The sequence below is a fragment of the Mytilus edulis genome, chromosome 12 (genome assembly GCF_963676685.1).
Source record: "Mytilus edulis chromosome 12, xbMytEdul2.2, whole genome shotgun sequence".
NCBI classification, from domain to species: Eukaryota; Metazoa; Mollusca; class Bivalvia; order Mytilida; family Mytilidae; genus Mytilus; species Mytilus edulis.
Window position 1 is genome coordinate 58484262 of NC_092355.1, and position 23167 is coordinate 58507428.

Genomic DNA, 23167 nt, shown 5'->3' on the forward strand with positions numbered 1-23167 from the left:
GTACTGTTATATCATTTATGAGTGTTGTTCGTGATTTTTTTGTACTGTAATTCTGTCACAATATGTTTTTTTATTGTTTTTTAACATAGCCATGTAAGGGACGACATCAAAAGTTCAATGAAGGATAAAAAAAACTTAATTCACATAGTTTTTTCACTGACCCCCACATCCCCCTTCTTGACTTAATTTGGGAAAAATTGATTGACCAATAGGGATATATGTAAAATCAATTTTAAATTAACAAAACTTGCAGCAATGTTGACCCCCACACCCCCAAACTATTTGATTTAAGTTTTTAATCGTACATCGATCTTTTGATGTCGTCCCTAAGTGGGAGGTGAGATAGCAATAAAACCATTGCCAGACCACCATGGGATAATAAAAGGTCATCCCAACGTGACAGATATACAGCGCAAACAATCGCAGGAACGCACAAATAATTTATATAATAGTCGTTACAACATGTAAATCGTGAAATAACAACGAACATGTGGTCAGTCACTGCTTTTATGGTATCTGGTGGAGAGTATCATTCGATGCAGTATCTAATCATTTTTATGATATAATACAGGGCAATTGCATCTGTCCCAGCTTAGCATTTAAACAATTGGTGGTGATGTAGGCTTAACTTTTTAAAACTCCTAAGCCAAATTCATACTTTGAAGTATGTGGCCTTCAACCTCTTTCTTTACCGACTTTATAATTCACACATTATGGAAGTCACATTCACAACTTCTCAATTCATTATGTTATTTCTTCAACTGCAAATTAAAGTAAATAAAATTTTAAAATAACATTCTTAAACGTATTCCTATTATTATTTTTATTTTCAATCAAATTATATCCTGAGACACTCGTGTTTATCAATACATTTCTGTATACTATTTTTGAGTTCTCTATCGTTGACATGTAATCAACCACTGTTGCAACATTTAAATCAATAACACAAACTATTTCACAGTTGGTTTGCCTATAAAGGTGAGGTTCCCATCCGGCGACAGCGTTATTGTTCTACAATATATGCAAGTAGATTTATACTGTTCTTGGTTTTAATTATGTTGTTTATTAACATAAACTAGTTTTTTGGTACTAGGATTAAAAGTGTGTAATCCATACGCATTTGACTCTTTGTCAGACATACGACATTTTTTTTTAAATCGCATATCTTGCACTTTGAAACAAATTCAATACTGTAGCTATATTTACACAAATGTTTTTCGCAAACAATCTTAATTAAATTTCGATATCATTATTGGCTGTCTCTGATTTTACAAAGTCTTTTATATTCGAATAGTTACACAAAATAGCAACAAATATACCCTTTGATGAGGTAAATGTCGTCGCAAGGTATTGAACTATGGTCTTTGATTCCAAAGTATTTAGCCTAAGATATGTAGGTATGATCACAACCAAGAAACTCAGTAGCATCAAGGAAAGTAATATTCCAGTTGTTGTTAAATTATTTATGATTTTCGATTCTTGCAATAAACGTTGAGAAACTCTTTGATAATGCCGCCATGACGACAAACTGATTAATACTATGATAGACACAAAACAAAGGATCTTTGGAACGTGTACAATCCAAATCGAGTCCAGATGCATGTGACCATTCCAACATGTGACCTTGTGATTCAATATTAATGTAATTGTCCATAATACGGTTGGTAAAACAGGCAAACCCCAACCTGCGATGACGTAAGCTTTGTATCCGGATATACACAGAAATCCTGACTTTGCCGTCATGTAAATAAAGTGGGAATCTATAACAATCCACATAAGAATTGATATGTCCGCATACTGGTGAAAAGCTGTTAAGATCTCACATACAACAGGTTTCTGTACTGTGGCTAAAAACGAACGACTGATTGTCAAAAATATTGATATTTGGAAAATAAGTTTGATAATTAATTCCAACATTACGGCTGCGAATAAATGTTTGTGAATTTTTACCCTTAGGATATTATTGATATATTTTGGAAGCTTACATTTATACAGCCAAAAAGATAAGCACAACACTATTAAAGAAAGAAGAATAAAACTTATTCCAAGTATACTGGATTTTCGAATCACATTCTGTAGATCATTTATATAATCTTTACCATATTCCTGTAATGTCGGCTTGTCAGTCAGGATGCATGACTCGTAATTCGTTTTTTCAACCACTAAACTGTTGTTAAAATTTTCCCATAATCCACCCAGACTACATTTCCGGAATACAAACATGTTGTCATTAAATCCTTGTAATGAAGGACACAGTTGTGCTATTTTTCTTCCAGGGGGTGTTGCAGGCCAGCACAACAATCCATCGTGTACTGGGTCACAGAAATACTGACTTGCATCATTATGTTTGGACGCCGAAGACATAACGGAAGTGCAGTCAACTGAATTATAAAACAATGTCTGTGTAAAATTTTCCATTTTAAGTTATCTGCCTACATGTACCTACAAATTATACATAGTAATAGTAAAAATACATTTGATTGTGTAATACTCATTGTCAATGATGCTTTTTGTTTTTAATCACGAACACAACATTGCCAAATGTTAACTGTTTAATAAACTGTGGGATTTCTCTAGTGTTTCAGTATAGTAGGGAGATCCTGCTTTCCACATTCGTTACCCTTCGTGTTGCTCATATTACTAAAAACCTAGAATTACATGTACAGCATTGTTTGATTATGTCATGACAGTACCAAAACTAAATAAAGTCAAGAGTCATTTATATTTTTTTATGCATGAAAAGACACTATTAATTGCAACCCTTCGAAAATATTTGATCAGTCTGATAAGATATCATCACTAATTGCATACTTATAAAATGAAATGAAGACAAGGAGATGAGGTGCAAAGATAACAGATTTTTTATCAATTCATTATAAATGAACCATTTCAAAATGTTGGAACATTATCGTTTTACATTTTAAAAATTAAATCACAAAAATACCAGACTCCAAGGAAAATTCAAAACGGAAAGTTTATATTCAAATGTCCAAATCAAAAGCTGAATCACATAAAAAGTAAGATCACAAAAATACTGAACTTAGAGGAAAATCAATTCGGAAAGTCCATAATTACATGACAAAATCAAATAAAACAACGCATCAAAAACGAATGGACAAGAACTGTCATATTCCTGACTTGGTACAGGCATTTTCAAATGTGGAAAATGGTGGATTAAACCTGGTTTTATAGCGCTAACCCTCTCACTTTGATGACTGTCTCGTCAAATTCCGTTATATTTACATAGATGCGTAAACTAAATCGACACAATAAATAAAATAGTCAAAATATGGGTACATCAGTCATCATCGTATAACAATTTTAAAAGGGACAATAAACGAATGGATAACAACTGTCATGTTCCTTTATTTGCACAGGCATTTTCTAAATTTCTATTGCCCCAGGATTCTCTCAAACTGATAAATAAGACATTGACATGAATCCATTCTCTATGCAGTAAAGGCTAAAATAAAAATAACTTTCCTAATCAAGAACGTTAAATCTCTAAAAAATTATAAAATACTTCTCATTTCATCATTTAATTGCACACAATGGTCATATGATTTTGACAACAATTGTTCTGTAATTGACCTGATAATCAACAATAGTCAGTTGACAATTTGATTGCTATGTTCAGGTCTATTGAGTTATTAACGCAAACTGTGAAATAAAGGAAATTAAATTTGTCATCTCTGATATAACGTGTGATAATTAAAAAAATAATAATGATAATAAAAAGAAATTATTATCTTACAATTAACATACATAATACAGCAACAACAGTTACATTAAACTACATAATTATTTTATCCGACAAAGATGAATTATGTTTTCCAAGTACATCAAGTGTACTGGATTTCTACATGTCTGTTCGATATAGATTTAGAAAGTAATTATGTTTTATAATTGTCAAATGTCAATTTAAAATTGTATCGAAGAAAGAAATTTCATTTCGAATAACAATTACCGCTTTTGATTTAACTCACAGTCATATACTTTTAAAAATATGACATATGCAACTTATATTTATAAACCAAACTGAAAAACGAAACCATCACCTTCCAATCATATAATGTTCAAGTATAACAATGAATTCAGGTTTAAGTTTAAGAAGGTTAAAAATTAACTGACTCTAGTTGATAGATATTGTATCTTGTAGAATGTATACTTAGAAATCAAACTATTAACAATAACAACAAGTAGTGTATTTGCGTGTTAGAAATTTAATTTTTACATCCTCATAAATCGGTAAAATCATATTTGAACTTTCTCAACTCTCAAAATAGTTATTATTATATTTCAACGTTATTTGATATTTTGTTTAACCTCCGACTTTTAACATATCGGATTCAAATCGCAATCATATCAACATTGACTTATTTATTTCTAGCTTTGCTTATCTTGTTTTCGACGGTATTGCTGGTATATCTGTTTTCAAAGCACATTTGTCAAACGGAATTCAAACTATAATTCTTCAATCAACATTGAAGATCCTTATTTGATACATGTATGCATCATTTCGTGGAATTCATTTCAAAAACATTAGACCCTACTCAATTATTAAATTGTATAAGCACCATCACAAATGCCTCAAGAACTTGTTCCTTAAACGATAAATAATACAGCTTTGGTAATGTTAGAGCATATTCAAAAGCCAAGTAATTATTTGAAATGTGATAATTGAGCCAAAAACCAATATATAGGAACCTTTTTTATCAAAATAACTGCATTATTTTACATATCGACGCGTATCAAACGAGGCAAGAAATTAGTTTAAATTGGTTATACAGTTAGTCAGAAAAACAGACATTTATCATTTAAATAAAATTGAAATAGTTTGTTTTCATCGATCATGTCAGCATAGTTGCAATAACAAGCGTGTTAAGAATATATATCAGTCATAACCACTTTAATATGTACTAACATGAAATTCTATTAATAAATATTAACTTGAACAGGATAAAGATAGTCGGAGTAATCTGAAATGCTGTGAAAAATATTTGAAGATTTTAGTCGGATATCGTAAATATTTTTTAGTGTTGAAACGGAATGATAAGAAATTGATAAGATATAAGAAATATGAATAACAATGTGTAATCCTTCTTTTACATAATAAAAACAGTTCAAAAACAATCACCTTACATGTCCCATTCTTCTAACATTGCTTTGCCAATTTTTATCTTAACTATAAATGAAATATAAATGTATTTAAAATATTACATTATTTCATAGCAGTTTATAGGACTCTTTCCCAGCAGAAATATTTGATATCAATTGCTACAGGTATACAAAACAGATAAGACTTTTACATGATGCGTTTCAGAGGTTTGGAACATGACTGAAATGGAAAGCAAATGGTCGTTTTGTCATTCTTTCCGATAATGATAGAAACAAACTACTCAGCAACAGTATCACTATGATTGTGACGGGTCTTCACTTTTCCCTGTAGCAATTGTACAATAACTCGAGTTTGTTTTGAACGATTTAAATTTATGAGTTTTTCTCAACAAATGTTTCCTCAATGAAATAAACATAATAGTTATTGAAGAACTTCCATTATCGTGATGCATGGACTGCCCATTGCCAATTGTATTGACTGTTACACTCTAATGACCGGGGCTACAGTTCGATCATTATTGCGGCCTTAGTCATTACAACTGTCCTGTGTCTGTCCAGACTATCACGATAATGACCAGTTTTTCAATACGTAAATATGATTGATATATAAATTAGATTAATGTTCCATTTTACATCAGTCTTAAAAAGGCGGGTCTATTCAACAATGTCGTACCGAATTGAAAAAGATACATTAATATACTTTGTAGAAGGCCGTACCTAAACCAATAATGGTTTATTTTATAAATTGTTATTTGGATAGAGAATTGTCTCATTGGCACTCATACCACATCTTCCTATATCTATATAGATATTATACTGGGTTGTTTTACGTGGATACATTAACAGTAATCTTAATGCTAACAAAAACATCAATGAATTTCTTATTTTCTATCTACATTGTGTCCTTATTGAATAGAAAACTGACTAACAAACATTTTGCATTGTAAAAATACCTATAAATTAATATGCTAAATAACATCAACGCTTAGCATTATATTTTGTTTTGTCATGACGTGACAGCGTCAAAACGTAACCAAGTAAATCGGGAATAAGCTTTCATATGAAGTTTAACTTGAACTATTTAAAAGAAGTTTGTATAATTAAAAATCTGTGACTAATACGACTTGAACAGTATAAATAGGAGTCATTGTTATCTAAAATGTTGCGTGAAATATTTGATGATTGTGATAAAACATCAAAAACAATCGTAAAGATATCGTTAAAACTAAATCATTGGATAAGATACAAATATGAAAGATTTTTATATATCATTTTATTCCGGTATCACCTAAGTTGTTTAAGTTATTCAGACAATGTTAAGATGATATTCTAGCAGAACAATTTTTCTGCAAGTTTAGTGATTGGAATGGAAACGACCAAAACGAATCCGTAATCTGCATACGATACGAAAAACGGTGGTCAGTCTCATCATTTCTAAATGTTGCCATCCAACACGCCACGTCGATATTAAAAACCTAACATACAATAAAGTTTTAACTCCGACAAGCAAGGTGCTTTGGAGCCAACGACGGCCCCCTTCTTGTCGCGTTATTTCATTTTATTTTTTATATGATCTTATCTTAAATCAACAATTTCACAACGACAGTACACGTCGGTTGAGAACAATACATTATGACAAAAGATCTAAATGCAGCTGTCAATTGGAACTTTTAAGAACATGCTTGGATATAGTTCATAACCTTCCATAATAAGATATCACAAACGCTGATTCTCCTCACGGATTTGCTTAATTCAGCATTGCTTCTTATAACGAATCTATAAATCCCGAAACTCAATAATGCATTTGGAAGTGGTCAAATGTTGGTTTAAAAATCTTGTCAAGTAATCAAGAGAGAGAGTGGGAGAGAGTGAGGTAGAACAAACACTGTAGAGGATTCTAAGATGAAGCAAGCAGCTATCCAGTTGTTCTTATATTCCTCTTCGAACTTGTAGTTACAGAAGTTTATTGAGAAAAACTAACAAAAACTACATATAAATATATCGGTATCTCAACCGACAAAAAAGAAAAAAAAACTCTTTAATTCAAATAAGAATAAATGTATTAAAGGTAAAAGTTATCAATTGCTATCAAAATGTAGACTTGCTACATGTCCTTTCCTTAATATGTTTTTATTTTTAATTTTGCTCTTCAAGAGCAACCAGTAGGCTGGCACTTATCAGTAATCATATCATTTAATAAGAAAAAATTAAAAGAAAGGGAATTGTAGCAAGTCTATCAGAAACAGTAAAAGTTTATACTAAACACTTTATAATTAAGAAGGATATTCGCTTTCTTAGTTTTTTTCTTTACTATTTGTCAGATGTAAGGATATCTTTAGTTTTATCCACGTAGTGCCATTACAATTAACCTACAACTTTTATTTTCCTCATTTTATTATTTATTAAAAGTTATTTGAAATAGTTTGTATTGAAAGAGAATGTTCTCTTAATTTTGAATGTAAATTTACATTACTATAAGACGTGTCACGGTACTTATCTATCCCAAATTCAGGTATTTGGTTTTGATGTTGTATTTGTTATTCTCATAGGATTTTGTCTAACGCTTAGTCCGTTTCTGTGTGTGTTACATTTTAATGATTTGTCGTTGTTCTCCTCTTATATTTAATGCGTTTCCCTCAGTTTTTAGTTTGTTACCCCGATTTTGTTTTTGTCCATGGATTTATGAGTTTTAAATAGCAGTATACTACTGTTGCCTTTATTTATTCAGCCAATTTCAATAGAATTGTTTCTCTGAAGCAATGGCACGTACCTTTTATAAAGTTTAGTGTTTTGTGATCTGACAATTAATAACAGTCGTTAAAAAAATATTTTTATTTTGAAACAGAGCAGACAAATTATTTAAACAAATTCGAGGTTTGTCAAAGAAATGTATTGAAGACAACAGCAGTGGCGGATCCAGCCATTTTAAAAGAAAAGGGTTCCCAACCCAAGGCAAAAGGGGGGTTCCAACCCCAGGATCCCCCCTCTCCCCTGGATCCGCTAATGAACAGTCATATGTATTAAACGGACAAATACACTTTATGGTCGGGTTGTTGTCACTTTGACACATTCCCCATTTCCATTCTCAATTTTATTTATAAATAGTAATAAACATTTTTAAAAAAACACACTTTGTCTTATTAAATACATTTGTAACAAATAAAAGTTATAGCATCTGTTTTATCGGCTAACCTTTACATTTACCTTTTAAAAAGAATATAATTTTCTAGTAACATAATGAGAAAAGTTAGGTCAACAAAACAATCCATGAAATTACGATAATTTAAAGTTCAATGAAAATTTATCTTTATCTTCACAAAACGCTATAATTTTTCTAGTAAGCTTCTGAAAAACGATAAGATGGCAAAACAATCCATAAAATCTTTTTCCAACTTTAAGTAGAAACGTCTGGTAAGATTGGCCATAACTTAGCAATCAATTTCAATTAACACAAAGATTATGTTTGTAAACATATTTATTTGATTCAATAGCTTTGTGGTATTTTGTTACCATAATCAATACTAGAACAGTTTGAGATCTATATCTTCTGCGATATGCACGATAAAAATTTTTTTTGTGTTTTTACTGTTCTATTTAATCAAACCGTACAATTTATTGCTATATTAATACAAATATGTTTATAACAACAACCAAAACAAAACTGAAAACAAAACGACATAAATTTCATGCATCCGAAGAGCTTTTCTTGCTATAACTACATCATGGAACACTCAAAGCCGAATATTTGAAAGCCAATGATTAATAAGGACCAAAACGTCGAACAGCTATAAGAAGGCCATAAAAATCGTAGCAAAACCAATCTAAGCCTAAATTTGCTTGAGGGAGTTGAAACCTTAGATATTTACATTAGTTTTTATATCAATTTCAATAATAAATAAAGGCAACAGTAGGTGACCGCAACTATAAAAGGAATACAAAGAACAACAGAAACACTGAAGTGCAACGTCTTGACTTGAAAATTTGAAAATTAAAGAGGCAACCACTGTATCATTTTTGTGATTATAAAAAGAAATGGAAAAAGATAAAAAATTGAAATCACTTAATAATGATTGAGTGTTTTAAACACTTTAAGACTGGTGATGCACTATGTTTCTCTAAAAACATGACAACTAAATTATAGCCGTGCCTTTATCACAATGAAACAGAAGTAGTTAATTGAACGGTTCATTAAAGAGCCAACATATCAGTCTAGCTCTCCTTGGACTATATTCTAATAACTGCGTAATTGTAATGCATTTATTAAGATTACAAGTCTAGAATACCAAACTAATTGATTAGTATATAAATGATATTGACACGCTGAGAACAAACACTCTATGAATACGAACAAGCCTGAAAGTCACGACAGAAATGTTTTCCTTTCGCTTTAGAAAACTTGACTTAAAAGACATTATCACACATTTTGTATTGATGTGCACGTTTTGCATGGCAAATAATAGCCGGAAGTCTAGGTTGGTTATTAGCCCTCTAGGCCAATATTGATATTAGCCCCCACAATCCATATCGAGCCCCCGAATTTGACTTCCGGTACAAACCTGTCAATTAAAATTTTTGTAAATAGGACGTCATCTGAGCAGCTAGCCGATCAAGAGACGTTTCCCCGAGTATCAAATGACGTTTCAAGTAAATTCATACAAGAAATGAAGAAAAGAGAATACATTGAATGAAAACAAGAAGAAATTTGTGAAACAATAGAAAGTTATAAATCTGCTGTATCAGAAAAAAATGTAAAAATCACCAGTTGAAATAGTTATTTGTCTGCCAGTAATGGACATCACAAACTAAATGCTTGTTTTTATTATAAAACGTCTGTACACATACTTTTTTTCAAGATAATTCTATAATTTGTCCAAATTTAAGAGAAGTTAACTATTATTTAATTGCTTGCTTCCAGCAAACAATTCACCGACATGTTTCTCGTATGCAGCGTGAACTTTCTCGTAAAAACCCGGTGATCGCAATACGCATGTGCGAATGAAAAACTAAACGTAAACATCGTTCCGTTATCAAGACTTCTATATCTTATTGTACTTGTTACCTGAGTATCCATGATTCTGTGTTGATTGTTTACAAACGGGTGACAATCGTTAAATTCGGCTTTAAAACATGACCATAAATTAGATGCCATATTTTCACAACAGCACTGACCAATAAAATCGTGCACAGAATACTAAGTTTATTATTAATGTATGCATTGGTTCAAGAATTAGATGAACATTATTTTTCATCAATCTATTGTCCCATATGACTTTAAGTATCTATATGAAGGATTCACTGACCTAGTTATTTCCTTTTTGTCAGATGTTCAGAAAACTCTTGTTTTATCCCTGTAGTGCAATTGATTGACAAGTTGACTATTGCTTTTCATTTTATTATTTTATTACACATAATTTTAAAAGCCATTTAAAAGACTTGTCAATCCTGATTTGATTACACTTTTTCAAATTTTAAGACAAAACGATGATGAAATGGATAGTTGTTATACATTCTTTGATATACTATGTCAAATGTACTAACCATCTAAAGAGAATTTACAACCTGTTTCAATAGCGTCTATCTCAAAGACAATGACACGGACCTTTTATATTTCTGCTTTTTTAAGTTTAGTTTTGTTTTGTATTCTGTAAATTACTTTTAATTAGTAATTTTTTTTTTAGTTTTACCAAAGAAATGTCGTAATGTCCAACAATAGACATATTCATAAAAGGAAAAAAAAAAGACTTTATATAATATATACATTTAAAGAAACTTATTAATTAAATAACAAATAAGAGTTATAACCTCATAGGCTTACCTTTATATTTACCTTTTCAAAACAACATAATTTTCTAGTAACATACTGAGAAAAATTAGGTCAACAAAACAATATTAACAAATATTTGAAGAAATACAGCAATCAAATAACAAATAAGAGTCATAGCATCTGTACAATACGCTTACCTATATATTTACCTTTTTAAAACACTATAATTTTCTATTACATGTATAATGCTGAGAAAAGTTAGGTCAACAAAACAATCCATGAAATTACTATTTTAATTTCAATGAAAATAACTGTTTATCTTCACAAAACTATTATTTTTCTAGCAACCTTTTGAAAAACAAACGATAAGACAACAACAAAATTAATAAAATCTCTTTTCAAGTTTAAGTAGAAACGGCTGATAAAATTGGCTATAACTTAGCAATCAATTTCAATTAACACACAGATTATGTTTGAAAATATATTTATTTGATTCAATAGCTTTGTGGTATTTTGTTACCATAATCCATACAAGAAAAGTTTGAGATATATATTTCTCCTACGATATGCACAATAAATAAGTGTGTGTCTTTACTGTTCTGTCTAATCAAACTGTACAATTTTTTGCGATATTCATGGAGGCAAATTTGGGTTTTTTTTGTAAATAATTTAAAACCTTCGGTCTCGGAGATCTGAACACCCCTTTTTGTTCGGAGGTCTTTTAATATCAATATTAACTTATCATTGAACTTTTACTATTACTAAAAACATGACAACTAAGCTTGCTTTTATCGCAATTAATCAGAAGTAGTTAATTTAACGGTTCATTAAAGAGTCAAAACATCAGTGTCAGTTTCTCCTTGAACTATATTCTATTAACTGCGTAATTATCAGATTACAAGTCTAGAATACCAAAATAATTGATTATTACACACATTTTACTGACACGCTGAGAACAAATATTCTGTGAATACTAACAAGCTGAAAGTTACGACAGAGATATTGTCATTTTGCTTTAGAAAAATTGATAAAAAGAATAAAATAAAAAGGGCTTAAAATACCCTGAGATATCAAAATCAATTCATTCAGATATCCATATAAAAATAAAGAAATGTGTACGATTGCCAATGAGAAAACTGTCAACCCAAGTTCTGATGATACGCAAATGTAAACAATCGTACGGAATTCAACAATGAGAAAAACACAATGCCGTATAGTCGGCTTTTAAAGGCCACGACATGAAATATATGAATCAATTCAATATAGAAAACTAACGACTTACTAATGATAAAGGTTTATATCATTTTTCGTACATAATTTTTGGCCGTTATTTTTCTCGTAGGAATTAGTTTATATTTTTCATTTCGTGGCCTTTTATAGCTGACTATGCGGTATAGGCCTTGCTATTTGTTGAAGGCCGTACGGTGATCCATAGTTGCTAATTTCTGCGTCATTTGGTTTCTTGTTGTCTAATTGGCAATCATAGTACACCTTCTTTTTATATTATCAATTTTCGTTGGCTGATATTTACGCTGTGTGTTTACGAGTTTATAAGCCGAAAAGTAGATTAACGAACGTGTCCTATGAGGCCCCTCATGGGGGGTCCTAGTAATCACATAATCACCATTTTTTTGCCAATATAATCACATAATCATTAAATATTTGCTTATCTTTAGTAATCAAATAATCATAAACTAAAAATACAGTCCTAGGTAATCAAATAATCATGAAATATTTGGCTTAATAATCAAATAATCATTAAAAAAACGGCCAAGTAATCACATAATCAAAAACCCCATGAGGGCCCTCTCCTATTGTATTTCGAAGACAGTACATGTAAATTTAAAATGTGCTATATGCTACATTCCCGGACTTAAAAGTCAAAGGAAATTATCGTTTCCAATCGTATTTAAAAGACAATAAAATTTGGTGACGTTTCAGGTCTTAAAACCCAAAAATAATTAAAGTGTCCCAATATTGTATCTCAAAGACAATACAAATTCGTGCATTATGTGACATTTCTGGTCTTAAAAGCCAAAGTAAATTAACGTGTTTCGGTGTTTTTCAAAGACAACGAAAAACTGTACCATGGTATTCCAAAGAAAATAATAATGTGTGCTATATGTGACATCATGAAAACAGCGCTGATTTGTCATTTTCAACTCTATTTATTCATTTATTATTCTCTTATTCATTATGATGATGGTAAATAAATACAGATATGCAATTTTAGCCAGAAAGAGGAGTCATATTGTTGCCTTATCAAACTTCCTAGCTTTTAACTCTAAGCATTAAGTTTGATAACAAATAAGATATAGTCATAGAATATTAGTTGCATCTATAATAAATCTACATCTTCTTTAAAATGTTTTTATTAATGATTTGAAATTACGATAGATCTATTACGTTTGAAACCTTTATGGAATGTTACTTTCATATATTTATGATTTTCTAATTTTCAATTAAAAAAGAAACTTACCGTATGATTTATTCAAAAGTTCAGATTAACACTATATTTCTGTGTGATCCATTATGAACTCAATCGAGCAAAATACATTTGAAGTGAGCAATGTGCAGCTGCTTATTATATGGCTTAGATCACGTGTTGCAGAAATACCACCAGAAGCACTTAATTGATCTTTTGAACAAAGTGTCAATTTCCTGAAAACGTACTTAAACAATACTTAATCAAGCAGCCGAAAAATCCTTTATCACAGTAAACTGAATTATTTCGAGATAAAGATACAAAATTAATACAAAAGGTTTTTGCAGAAATTTTACAATGCTGTTTGACACGAAATGAAAACTTTGCAATTTCCGTCATCGTGTGACCTTTAATCAACAAAATTTCATTATTGCAGTAATTGCTATTATTAAAGAATAGGGACATGTGGTATTTTTGTCAATACTAAAATCAGAGCTAAAAGATACAAGAACTACATTGTAAGGCCTGCATCGCTGAGTAAAACTCGAATGTTTTATCTGCTCTGTGAAATTTGTTCTTGCATTGTTTTATGAGAAGTAAACTATCTACCTACATTTGTATCTAACAAATTATGACATCAAAGCCTCATTCATGATGACAAACTTTGTAACAATTCAAGAAATTCACCCGACACCATGAATTCAAGTTACACAAGCATATCGATGGCAGAAACTAAGCAACGTAAGGTAATACAGTAGACTCCACCTAATTGGATATCGGCTAAACGAATATATCGGCTATTGCAATATTATTTCAAAACACCAAACCCTTCCCTATATGTTTAATGTTAATTTCATCGTGTAATCGAATATCGGATATAAGAATATATCGGCAAATCGGATAAAAATATTCAGATAATTTTGTTAAAAACCATGTACAATCGGATATTTTCAATGTTTTTCTGTTAGGAAATGGACCCGGAAGTTATGAATTTGCAGTCTTGCAGTCAAGAAGATTTGGTTTTTAATAAATAAAAAAAAGATCTATTTCTTATTTAATTGTTGTCTTTATTCATTGTTTTCCTTTGTCATGTGGATTAGATGCCCTTTTACTTCAAATGGTTTGAATGTAGTTACATGTTTATGAAGCTCAAATGGATAAAACATATTGGCAAGATGTAAACCTTATCTATAATCCGGTTCAGCAGTTGCGAGAACATATTGTGAATAACATTTATAAAGCACTCTCAAAATCAGTTCTAAGAAACACAAACATGCAGCTATCAAACGATACCAAAGGGTTATCCAAACTCAAAAACAATCTCGTAAACCTAATGCAAGATACAAACAACAACAAATAACAGTACATACTATATAATAATTTGATGCGACTGTCATACAAGTGAGAGGTTTATCTAACTATAAAACCAGGTTCAGTCCACCGTTTTCTACATTTGAAAATGCCTGTACCAAGTCAGGAATATGACAGTTCTTGTCCATTCGTTTTTGATGCGTTTTGTTATTTGATTTTGCCATGTGATTATGGACTTTCCGAATTGATTTTCCTCTGAGTTCAGTATTTTTGTGATTTTACTTTTTACACAAAGTGGAAAATTTCAAATGGAATACAAGAGTCGCTATAGAAAAGTGATTTGCACAGTTTGCATGTTTAATTTTAGAATATCTAAAAATAGAAATCTAAACCTCAGAAACTTAATGACACAATCGAAAGTTCAGAGAACACGGTTATTTCTTTCAGAAAATAAATTAAAACCAGAAACATCCCACCTGCGATTTCTCAATAATATGTTTGCCGTTTGGTGTACTGCTTTTGTAATAAATTTGATTAAAATTGTAGAAAACGTCATCAACTCTATGGACATTATTGTGTTAAGGGGGTCTTGAATTCTTTTGATAGTTTTCAAAATACTAAATTCAACCTTAAGTTTATTCGGTGGACCAAATCACAGCTTAACTTTAAAATTCATGACCCAAATTTTGCAGTGTAATTGCACCACTACTTATTATTTGGGGCATAAAACATGAAGAAATCAATTTGGAAAGGGTAAACAAACTAGAGGCTCTAAAGAGCCTGTGTCGCTCACCTTGGTCTTGTGCATATTAAACAATGGACACGGATAAATTTATGACAAAATTGTGTTTTGGTGATAGTGATGTGTTTGTAGATCTTATTTTACTAAACATTCTTGTTGCTACAATTATCTCTATCTATAATGAACTTGACCCAGTAATTACAGTGGAAAATATTTTCTAAAAATTTACAAAAATTTATGAAAAATGTTAAAAATTAACTATAAAGGGCAATAACTCCTTAAGGGGTCAATTGACTATTTTGGTCATGTAAACTTATTTGTAGATATTATTTTGCTGAACGTTATTGCCGTACACAGTTTATCTCTATCTATAATAATATTCAAGATAATAGCCAAAAACAGCAAAAATTCCCTAAAATTACCAATTCAGGGGCAGCAACCCAATAACGGGTTGTCGGATTCATCTGAAAATTTGAGGGCAGATAGATCTTGACCTGATAAACAATTTTACCCCTGTAAGATTTGCTCTAAATGCTTTGGTTTTTGAGTTATAAGCCAAAAACTGCATTTTACCCCTATGTTCTATTTTTAGCCATGGCGGCCATCTTGGTTGGTTGGCCGGGTCACGCCAAACATTTTTTAAACAAGTTACCCCTATGATGATTGTGGCTAAGTTTAGTTTAATTTGGCCCAGTAGTTTCAGAGAAGAAGATTTTTGTAAAAGATTACTAAGATTTACGAAAAAATGGTTAGAAATTGACTATAAAGGGCAATAACTCCTTCAGGGATCAACTGACCATTTTGGTCATGCTGACTTATTTGTAAATCTTACTTTGCTGAACATTATTGCTGTTTACAGTTTATCTCTATCTATAATAAAATTCAAGATAATAACCAAAAACAGCAAAATTTCCTTAAAATTACCAATTCAGGGGCAGCAACCCAACAACAGGTTGTCCGATTCATCTGAAAATTTCAGGACAGATAGATTTTGACCTGATAAACACTTTTACCGCATGTCAGATTGGCTCTAAATGCTTTGGTTTTTGAGTTATAAACCAAAAACTGCATTTTACCCCTATGTTCTATTTTTAGCCATGGCGGCCATCTTGGTTGGTTGGCCGGGTCACGCCACATATTTTTTAAACTAGATATCCCAAAGATGATTGTGGCCAAGTTTGGATTAATTTGGCCCAGTAGTTTCAGAGGAGAAGATTTTTGTAAAAGATTACTAAGATTTACGAAAAATGGTTAAAAATTGACTATAAAGGTCAATAACTCCTAAAGGGGTCAACTGACCATTTTGGTCATGTTGAATTATTTGTAAATCTTACTTTGCTGAACATTATTGCTGTTTACAGTTTATCTCTATCTATAATAATATTCAAGATAATAGCCAAAAACAGCAAAAATTCCCTAAAATTACCAGTTCAGGGGCAGCAACCCAATAACGGGTTGTCGGATTCATTTGAAAATTTGAGGGCAGATAGATCTTGACCTGAAAAACAATTTTACCACTGTCAGATTTGCTCTAAATGCTTTGGTTTTTGAGTTATAAGCCAAAAACTGCATTTTACCCCTATGTTCTATTTTTAGCCATGGCGGCCATCTTGGTTGGTTGGCCGGGTCACGCCACACATTTTTTAAACTAGATACCCCAATGATGATTGTGGCCAAGTTTGGTTTAATTTGGCCCAGTAGTTTCAGAGGAGAAGATTTTTATAAAAGTTAACGACGACGGACGACGGACGACAGACGACGGACGACGACGACGACGGACGACGGACGCCAAGTGATGGGAAAAGCTCACTTAGCCCTTCGGGCCAGGTGAGCTAAAAATAGCAAGTAACGCACTATACACACTAGGGACTATATTTGAAAGACATCGAAAATCAAGGATCGAACGATAACAGTGTTTCCGAACCATAACAACCAATCGTATTTATTCTGTATACTTCTAGCAGGCCATATATATATATATCCCTCGTATCTACAAGGAGTTTATTTATCTACCTCATACACAGGCTATATCTATTATACAGTATAAAATAGTAATATAAAACGACAAAAATATAGAACGAAACATGAAGTTGAAAAAAGGAAACGTGTAATACTATAAGGTATACGTGCAATACTTGGTATTGTACTAGTGCAATTAGAGATTATAATTGTCGACATGACCAGTTTCAATATCATGTTTTAAAATCTCTTTTAGTTATACTGTACAATAAAAGGGTTGTTGTATTGATATTGGTGACTATGGTTTATTGTTCCTCTTTTAGAATATAAACTACATTTACAATCTAGTGCAATAGAAAAATCTGCCAATATTCACTAATATCCATCATGGTCATGCAATAATATATATAAAAAATATCAAATCAACATATAATGTTAATTTTTTGTACAAAAATTTAGCCGTTAGTTTTCCTCGTTTACATTGTTTTACATTTGTCATTTCGGGGCCTTTCATAGCTGACTATGTGGTTTGGGCTTTGCTCATTGTTGAAGGCCGTAAGGTGATCTATAGTTGATAATCTCTGTGTCATTTGGTCTCTTGTGGAGAGTTGTCCCAATGGCAATCACATCACATCTACTTTTTTTTACATACAGTGTATAAGAACGGATAGAAAATAATTTCCAAAAATCTTATACTTGAAAGTTAAATTCATAACATTTAGAACAAGTTTATCTCAATTGCATGTACGTTGCGATGGGTTGCAATCTCGATCAGAAGAATTCTGCTTAACCAAACGGGAACTTGAATAACACATTTAGATATATTTTATTATATAAAATGTCAACATCCTAACAATTTCAAACATCTGCTGTTTGTTACTGTACATTTAATATATCAGAAAATTCAATAAGCGTTTTGCCCTCATATGATACATCAAATAACCTGTTTAGTATCCATTCCTACCATGTAAGTAAATTGTCTTACCTTTTATCAAGTTGATTTTTATACATGTAGCATTAAAAGTGTCGTCCACCCCACAATTAATTCCCTCTTTGCATCAGAACTTATTTGTTGTGTCTATTAAATTTAACAAGAGTAAAAATAAACTATATTTATATTTCATTTTCACATTAACGTTTTCCTTAGTGTAAATTGTACCTTTGTGAGTGATTTCATCACGACATTTTGTAATACAATAGCACGTGCTCTAATTCACGCGAGATTTGAACAATACGCAATTGTTCATTAAAACTATAAAATATTTACAGTATAATAATGAAATTTATGTTTTCATTATGCAGTTTAATAGAGAGCGTCATATTTCGTTATCACCGAATCATTAGAAAGTCAGAAATTCAATTTAAACTTTTTGACCCTTTAAACAAAGTTTTGTACTCATATTAACAGTACTGAGATACTTTTTTTTAGATGATTTATTCACTGTGAATTCATGCATCTTGCAATTTTATATAGATACAAAACGACTTTCTGACCTTGACTAGAAAAATAGCAAAATCGTACAATTTAAGGCCAAAAACATAAAGAATAGAGAAAATTGTCTAAAATATCTTAAAAAAAAGGGGGGGAGGGAATAGTTGGGTACTTAGTTTTGAAGGAAAAGGAAAAAGGAGAATCATAAACGAATAGAAACAATGGTATAAAAACTAAAAATTATAGAAATAAAGGGCCCCTTCTCCTGCTCCCAGACTATCATAAATATTAGATTTTCACAAAAGAACAATATTTACTAATGTATCAACGTTGTATGTACTGAAACATGGAATGCTTAAGGAAATTTGCTACTTAGTTTTAAAATAACAAACTTTTCATCATACTTATATGTATTAATAGGGGATTAATAAAGGGACAAAAATAGTCAAAAAAATATATAGGTCAATTAGTTTGTTTTCGAGATATACATGTAATGTATTAGCTATTGAAATTTTGGCGGGAAAAATGCTCTCTCTTGATTTTTCATAGCTTTATCATTGACAAGTTTAAGTTCCCAAAAACTATTAAAAAATATCAAAGATTTTATAAGACTTTCACAGATGGCTTAAATTTATACATGTTAAAGATTTATAAAAAGAAAAATTGGGGTCAATAGGCAAATTTTTTTCAGGCATTCAAATGGATAAAACCAGAGGTTTCCGAAAATCTGGCAAAAAATCCGAAACATGACAAGCGAACTTCCTTAAATTTCAATTTCTCGTTTAGAGCTCAGTGTCATTAATATTTCAAAATTTTTTTACCAATTCAGTGGCGGATCCTGGAAAAAAAAGGGGGAGGGGTCCGTGGGTTGGAACCCTAATCATTTTTTTTACGCTGGATCCGCCCCTGCACTGAATGTATGTATAATTATCACAATTTATATCAATTCACTTGTGTTCTTACAACTTAGATACATATTTGAATAAGAAATGAAATAGAAATAAATAGCTGATACTATTAAGCGAGCACATATTTTTCCATCTAGACAAAAGGCAATCCTCAATTTATATTACGGTTGTCCTTGAAAATCAGAATGTCAATGAATATGTTATCCAATAATGCATTTGTGTCATACAAAAATAAAGGCATTGTACAATTGAGTTGAAAACTAATCTTAAAGTGAAACCTGACATGAATTATTTTACGACTTATGGGTCGAATTAAATTAATAAACAGGCCATCATGCTATTCCGAATCAGTTTGCAATTCTCTAATTCGAGATTACTTTGACATGCCTAAAATGTAATACCCAAAGCATCAACGTTTTATTATTTAAGTGCGTCAAATTGTATACAAAATTCGAAAAAAGCTCTCAAAACTTGACAGTAAATTTTTGCGTGTGCATAAATACATAAAAGTCTGATATTTATTGAGTCGAAGTGAACCATTTATTCTAGGATTAAAAATTTAAATTTGACAATTTCCAAAAATATTATACATAACACTCATGCAGTCTGTAAATGGATTTCGAAGCTGCATGTGGTATGATTGCTAGTGCGACAATTAATTATTTGATTAACACTATATATCTAAAAATAAACATATTTATTAATTTTTCATCTGAAAATAATGTCCATAAGCGTTACATTAAGCGATAAGTCCAGAAGTGGGTTTTGGACATTATGAGGTAAGATTGGTCTAATAACACGTAATTTGAAATTTAATGCATATTCCATTAGGATCGTCGGTATCTATATGATTAGCCATGTATATTTTATAAAAGATCATTTTCGTTGTGTTAAAGTACCTCCATTCGTGCTTTCCATTTTTAGATAGCTATTAAAACAAGATAAGACATCATTTTCTTCGGGAAATACAATGAAACCTGGTTAAACCGAATCCGAAACCAAACTTGTTCTAAAGCACCGTCATATCAAATGGTATGCATAATGAACCTGATAAAACCGAACATCGACCAAAACTGAACAAAATCTTAAGTCCCAAAGAGGTTCGTTGCAGCAAAGTTTAACTGTACGTCAAGAAAAAATCCGTTAGTTTCCTCTCGTTCCTTTGGTTGGTCGATTAGTTGTGTCTGCGTCTTAAAGGGGCATTACCAAAGAAATATTAAACAAGAATGTGTCCATAGTACACGAATGCCCCACTCGCACTATCATTTTCTATGTTCAGTGGACCGTGAAATTGGGATCAAAACTTTAATTTGGAATTAAAATTAGAAAGATCATATCATAGGGAACATGTGTACTAAGTTTCAAGTTGATGTAACTTCAACTTCATCAAAAACTACCTTGACCAAAAACTTTAACCTGAACTTCGCACTATCATTTTCTATGTTCAGTGGACCATGAAATTGGGGTCAAAACTATAATTTGGCATTAAAATTAGAAAGATCATATCATGGGAAACAAGTGTACTAAGTTTCAAGTTGATTGGACTTCAACTTCTTCAAAAACTACCTTGACCAAAAACTTTAACCTGAAGCGGACGGACGGACGGACGGACGAACGGAGGCACAGACCAGAAAACATAATGCCCCTCTACTATCGTAGGTGGGGCATAAAAAGAATAATATATATTTTTTTTATCTTCAATCAATAATGCAAGTGAAATAGTCGCAGCTAGTTTGGTTGGTTACTTAAAATACATCGCTGACGAATTATTCACTTGCAAGTGAACTATTAAATTCGTTTTCTTATTATCTTTAATGTAATCCCTCCGCTGGAGATAGGACATGCATGTATTCAGTTATTGAAAGTATAACAGGGGAATTCGTCGTTCCTGTTATATTTAGAATTCGGGGGAAAAGTCACTGGATACTGATGAAACAAAACTAAGTTTAGCTTTGCGATGGTTTATATATAACTTCTTCAATAATGCAAAACATTAATTACAATAAAAGTTCAACGGTGAATATTCCGGAAAGATACAACAAATGGTAATTCCAATAAATGTTCTATACTAAATACAATGAATGTCACCGTAAATGCACGGCGTCCGTACAGCTTGACCGCTGGTATCCAACTGACCATTCGCATAGAAACGATATAAAATGTTTTACATAATCTTACTTAATCATAACTACATGTAATAATGAAATTTGTCACGTAATGCTATAAGCGAATAATACAATTAAAAACATATATACAATAACAAGAAATAGACAATGCTAGGATTAAAATGGATTAACTTATTAACGTGTAGGCTAACAATTTTGAGAACAATAATCGCTTGCTTTTAGATAAAGTTTGAATTGTTACAAAATAAAATAAAAAGGAAAATATCGCTGTCACAAAAGGAAAAGAATGTCTACATTGAAGGTTTAGATACCGATTGTGTCCAATTTCTTAATATGATATTTTAAAAGAGGGACGAAAGATAGCAGAGGGACAGTCAAACTCACAAATCGAAGACAAATGGCCATAAACGAAAAAAAAAAAACAAAAAAAACAGACAAACAATAGTACACATGACACAACACATAAAACAAAAGAACAAGCAACACGAACCCCACCAAAAACCGGGGGTGATCTCAGATGCTCCGGAAGGGTAAGTGTTGATTCGCATTGCGGATTATACATGCATAACCATAAGACGCTTACCCTCTTAACGCATACTGACGTGCTCTTTTTTTTTTTTTTTTTTGCAGTCAATGCCCTCAGTGTATGTTTTCTATCCTATATTATTTTATCTTCCAAAAAATGTTTTTAATTGCAGCATTTCCTGCTCTACAATTGTACACACCAGCTATACAAATCCATACTCAGTAAAAATCACATAATCGAGAATAGGACACAACCGGTAAATTTACATATAAGAAAACTCTATCAATATAGTAAAATGATGGTATTTACCAAATTAACCTGTCTTTTAGTACTTTACGTATTTTATGCCTAGGTGTTTAGTTAAGGGGTATCGTGTTTCTCTTGGTTTTTTTTTGTTTTTTTTCATGATCAGCGTTGCATTTACTGTTTTATAATGTCAATGTCGGTGGCTTCTTTGAGAAAAGGTGTGTTTATCCTTTGTACTAAAACGATTTTTCTATTAAAGTGTTGATATAACCTTAGCATTTGATAATTAACAGAGCCGAATGGCATGTTGTTGGGTTGGGTTTTTTTTTTTTTTTTTTTTTTTGGCAGGGGGGAACATTTGAAAATGTCTCATAGTTAGACAAGAGACATGTATCGGTCCACTTTTGTAAGATACTTATCAATGTTTTGTTTTGATTTATAGAGCATGTTGTGTCGATTTTTTTAATAATTGGTGTACTTTGATAAAGCAGATCCATGATTATGTTTCATGATACAATAGATGAAATTGCAAAAGATCCAGAAATCACAATGTTTGAATAAAACTAGAACACTTTACACGAATTGTGGTTCATTAAAAAGGACAGTATGC

At 31.3% G+C, this 23167-nt stretch overlaps 1 protein-coding gene across 1 annotated transcript; it reads right to left on the reverse strand.

Annotated features, from left to right (window-relative positions):
• Nucleotides 1–808: 808 nt before the first annotated feature.
• Nucleotides 809–18443, reverse strand: LOC139497349 (PDF receptor-like). The gene is made up of 2 exons (XM_071285561.1): nt 18305–18443; nt 809–2442 (listed from the first exon to the last, which is right to left on the reverse strand). The coding sequence occupies exon 2, from the start codon at nt 2416–2418 to the stop codon at nt 1234–1236; it is 1185 nt and encodes a 394-aa protein (XP_071141662.1). The 5' UTR covers nt 2419–2442; nt 18305–18443; the 3' UTR covers nt 809–1233.
• Between the last annotated feature and the right edge of the window lie 4724 nt (nt 18444–23167).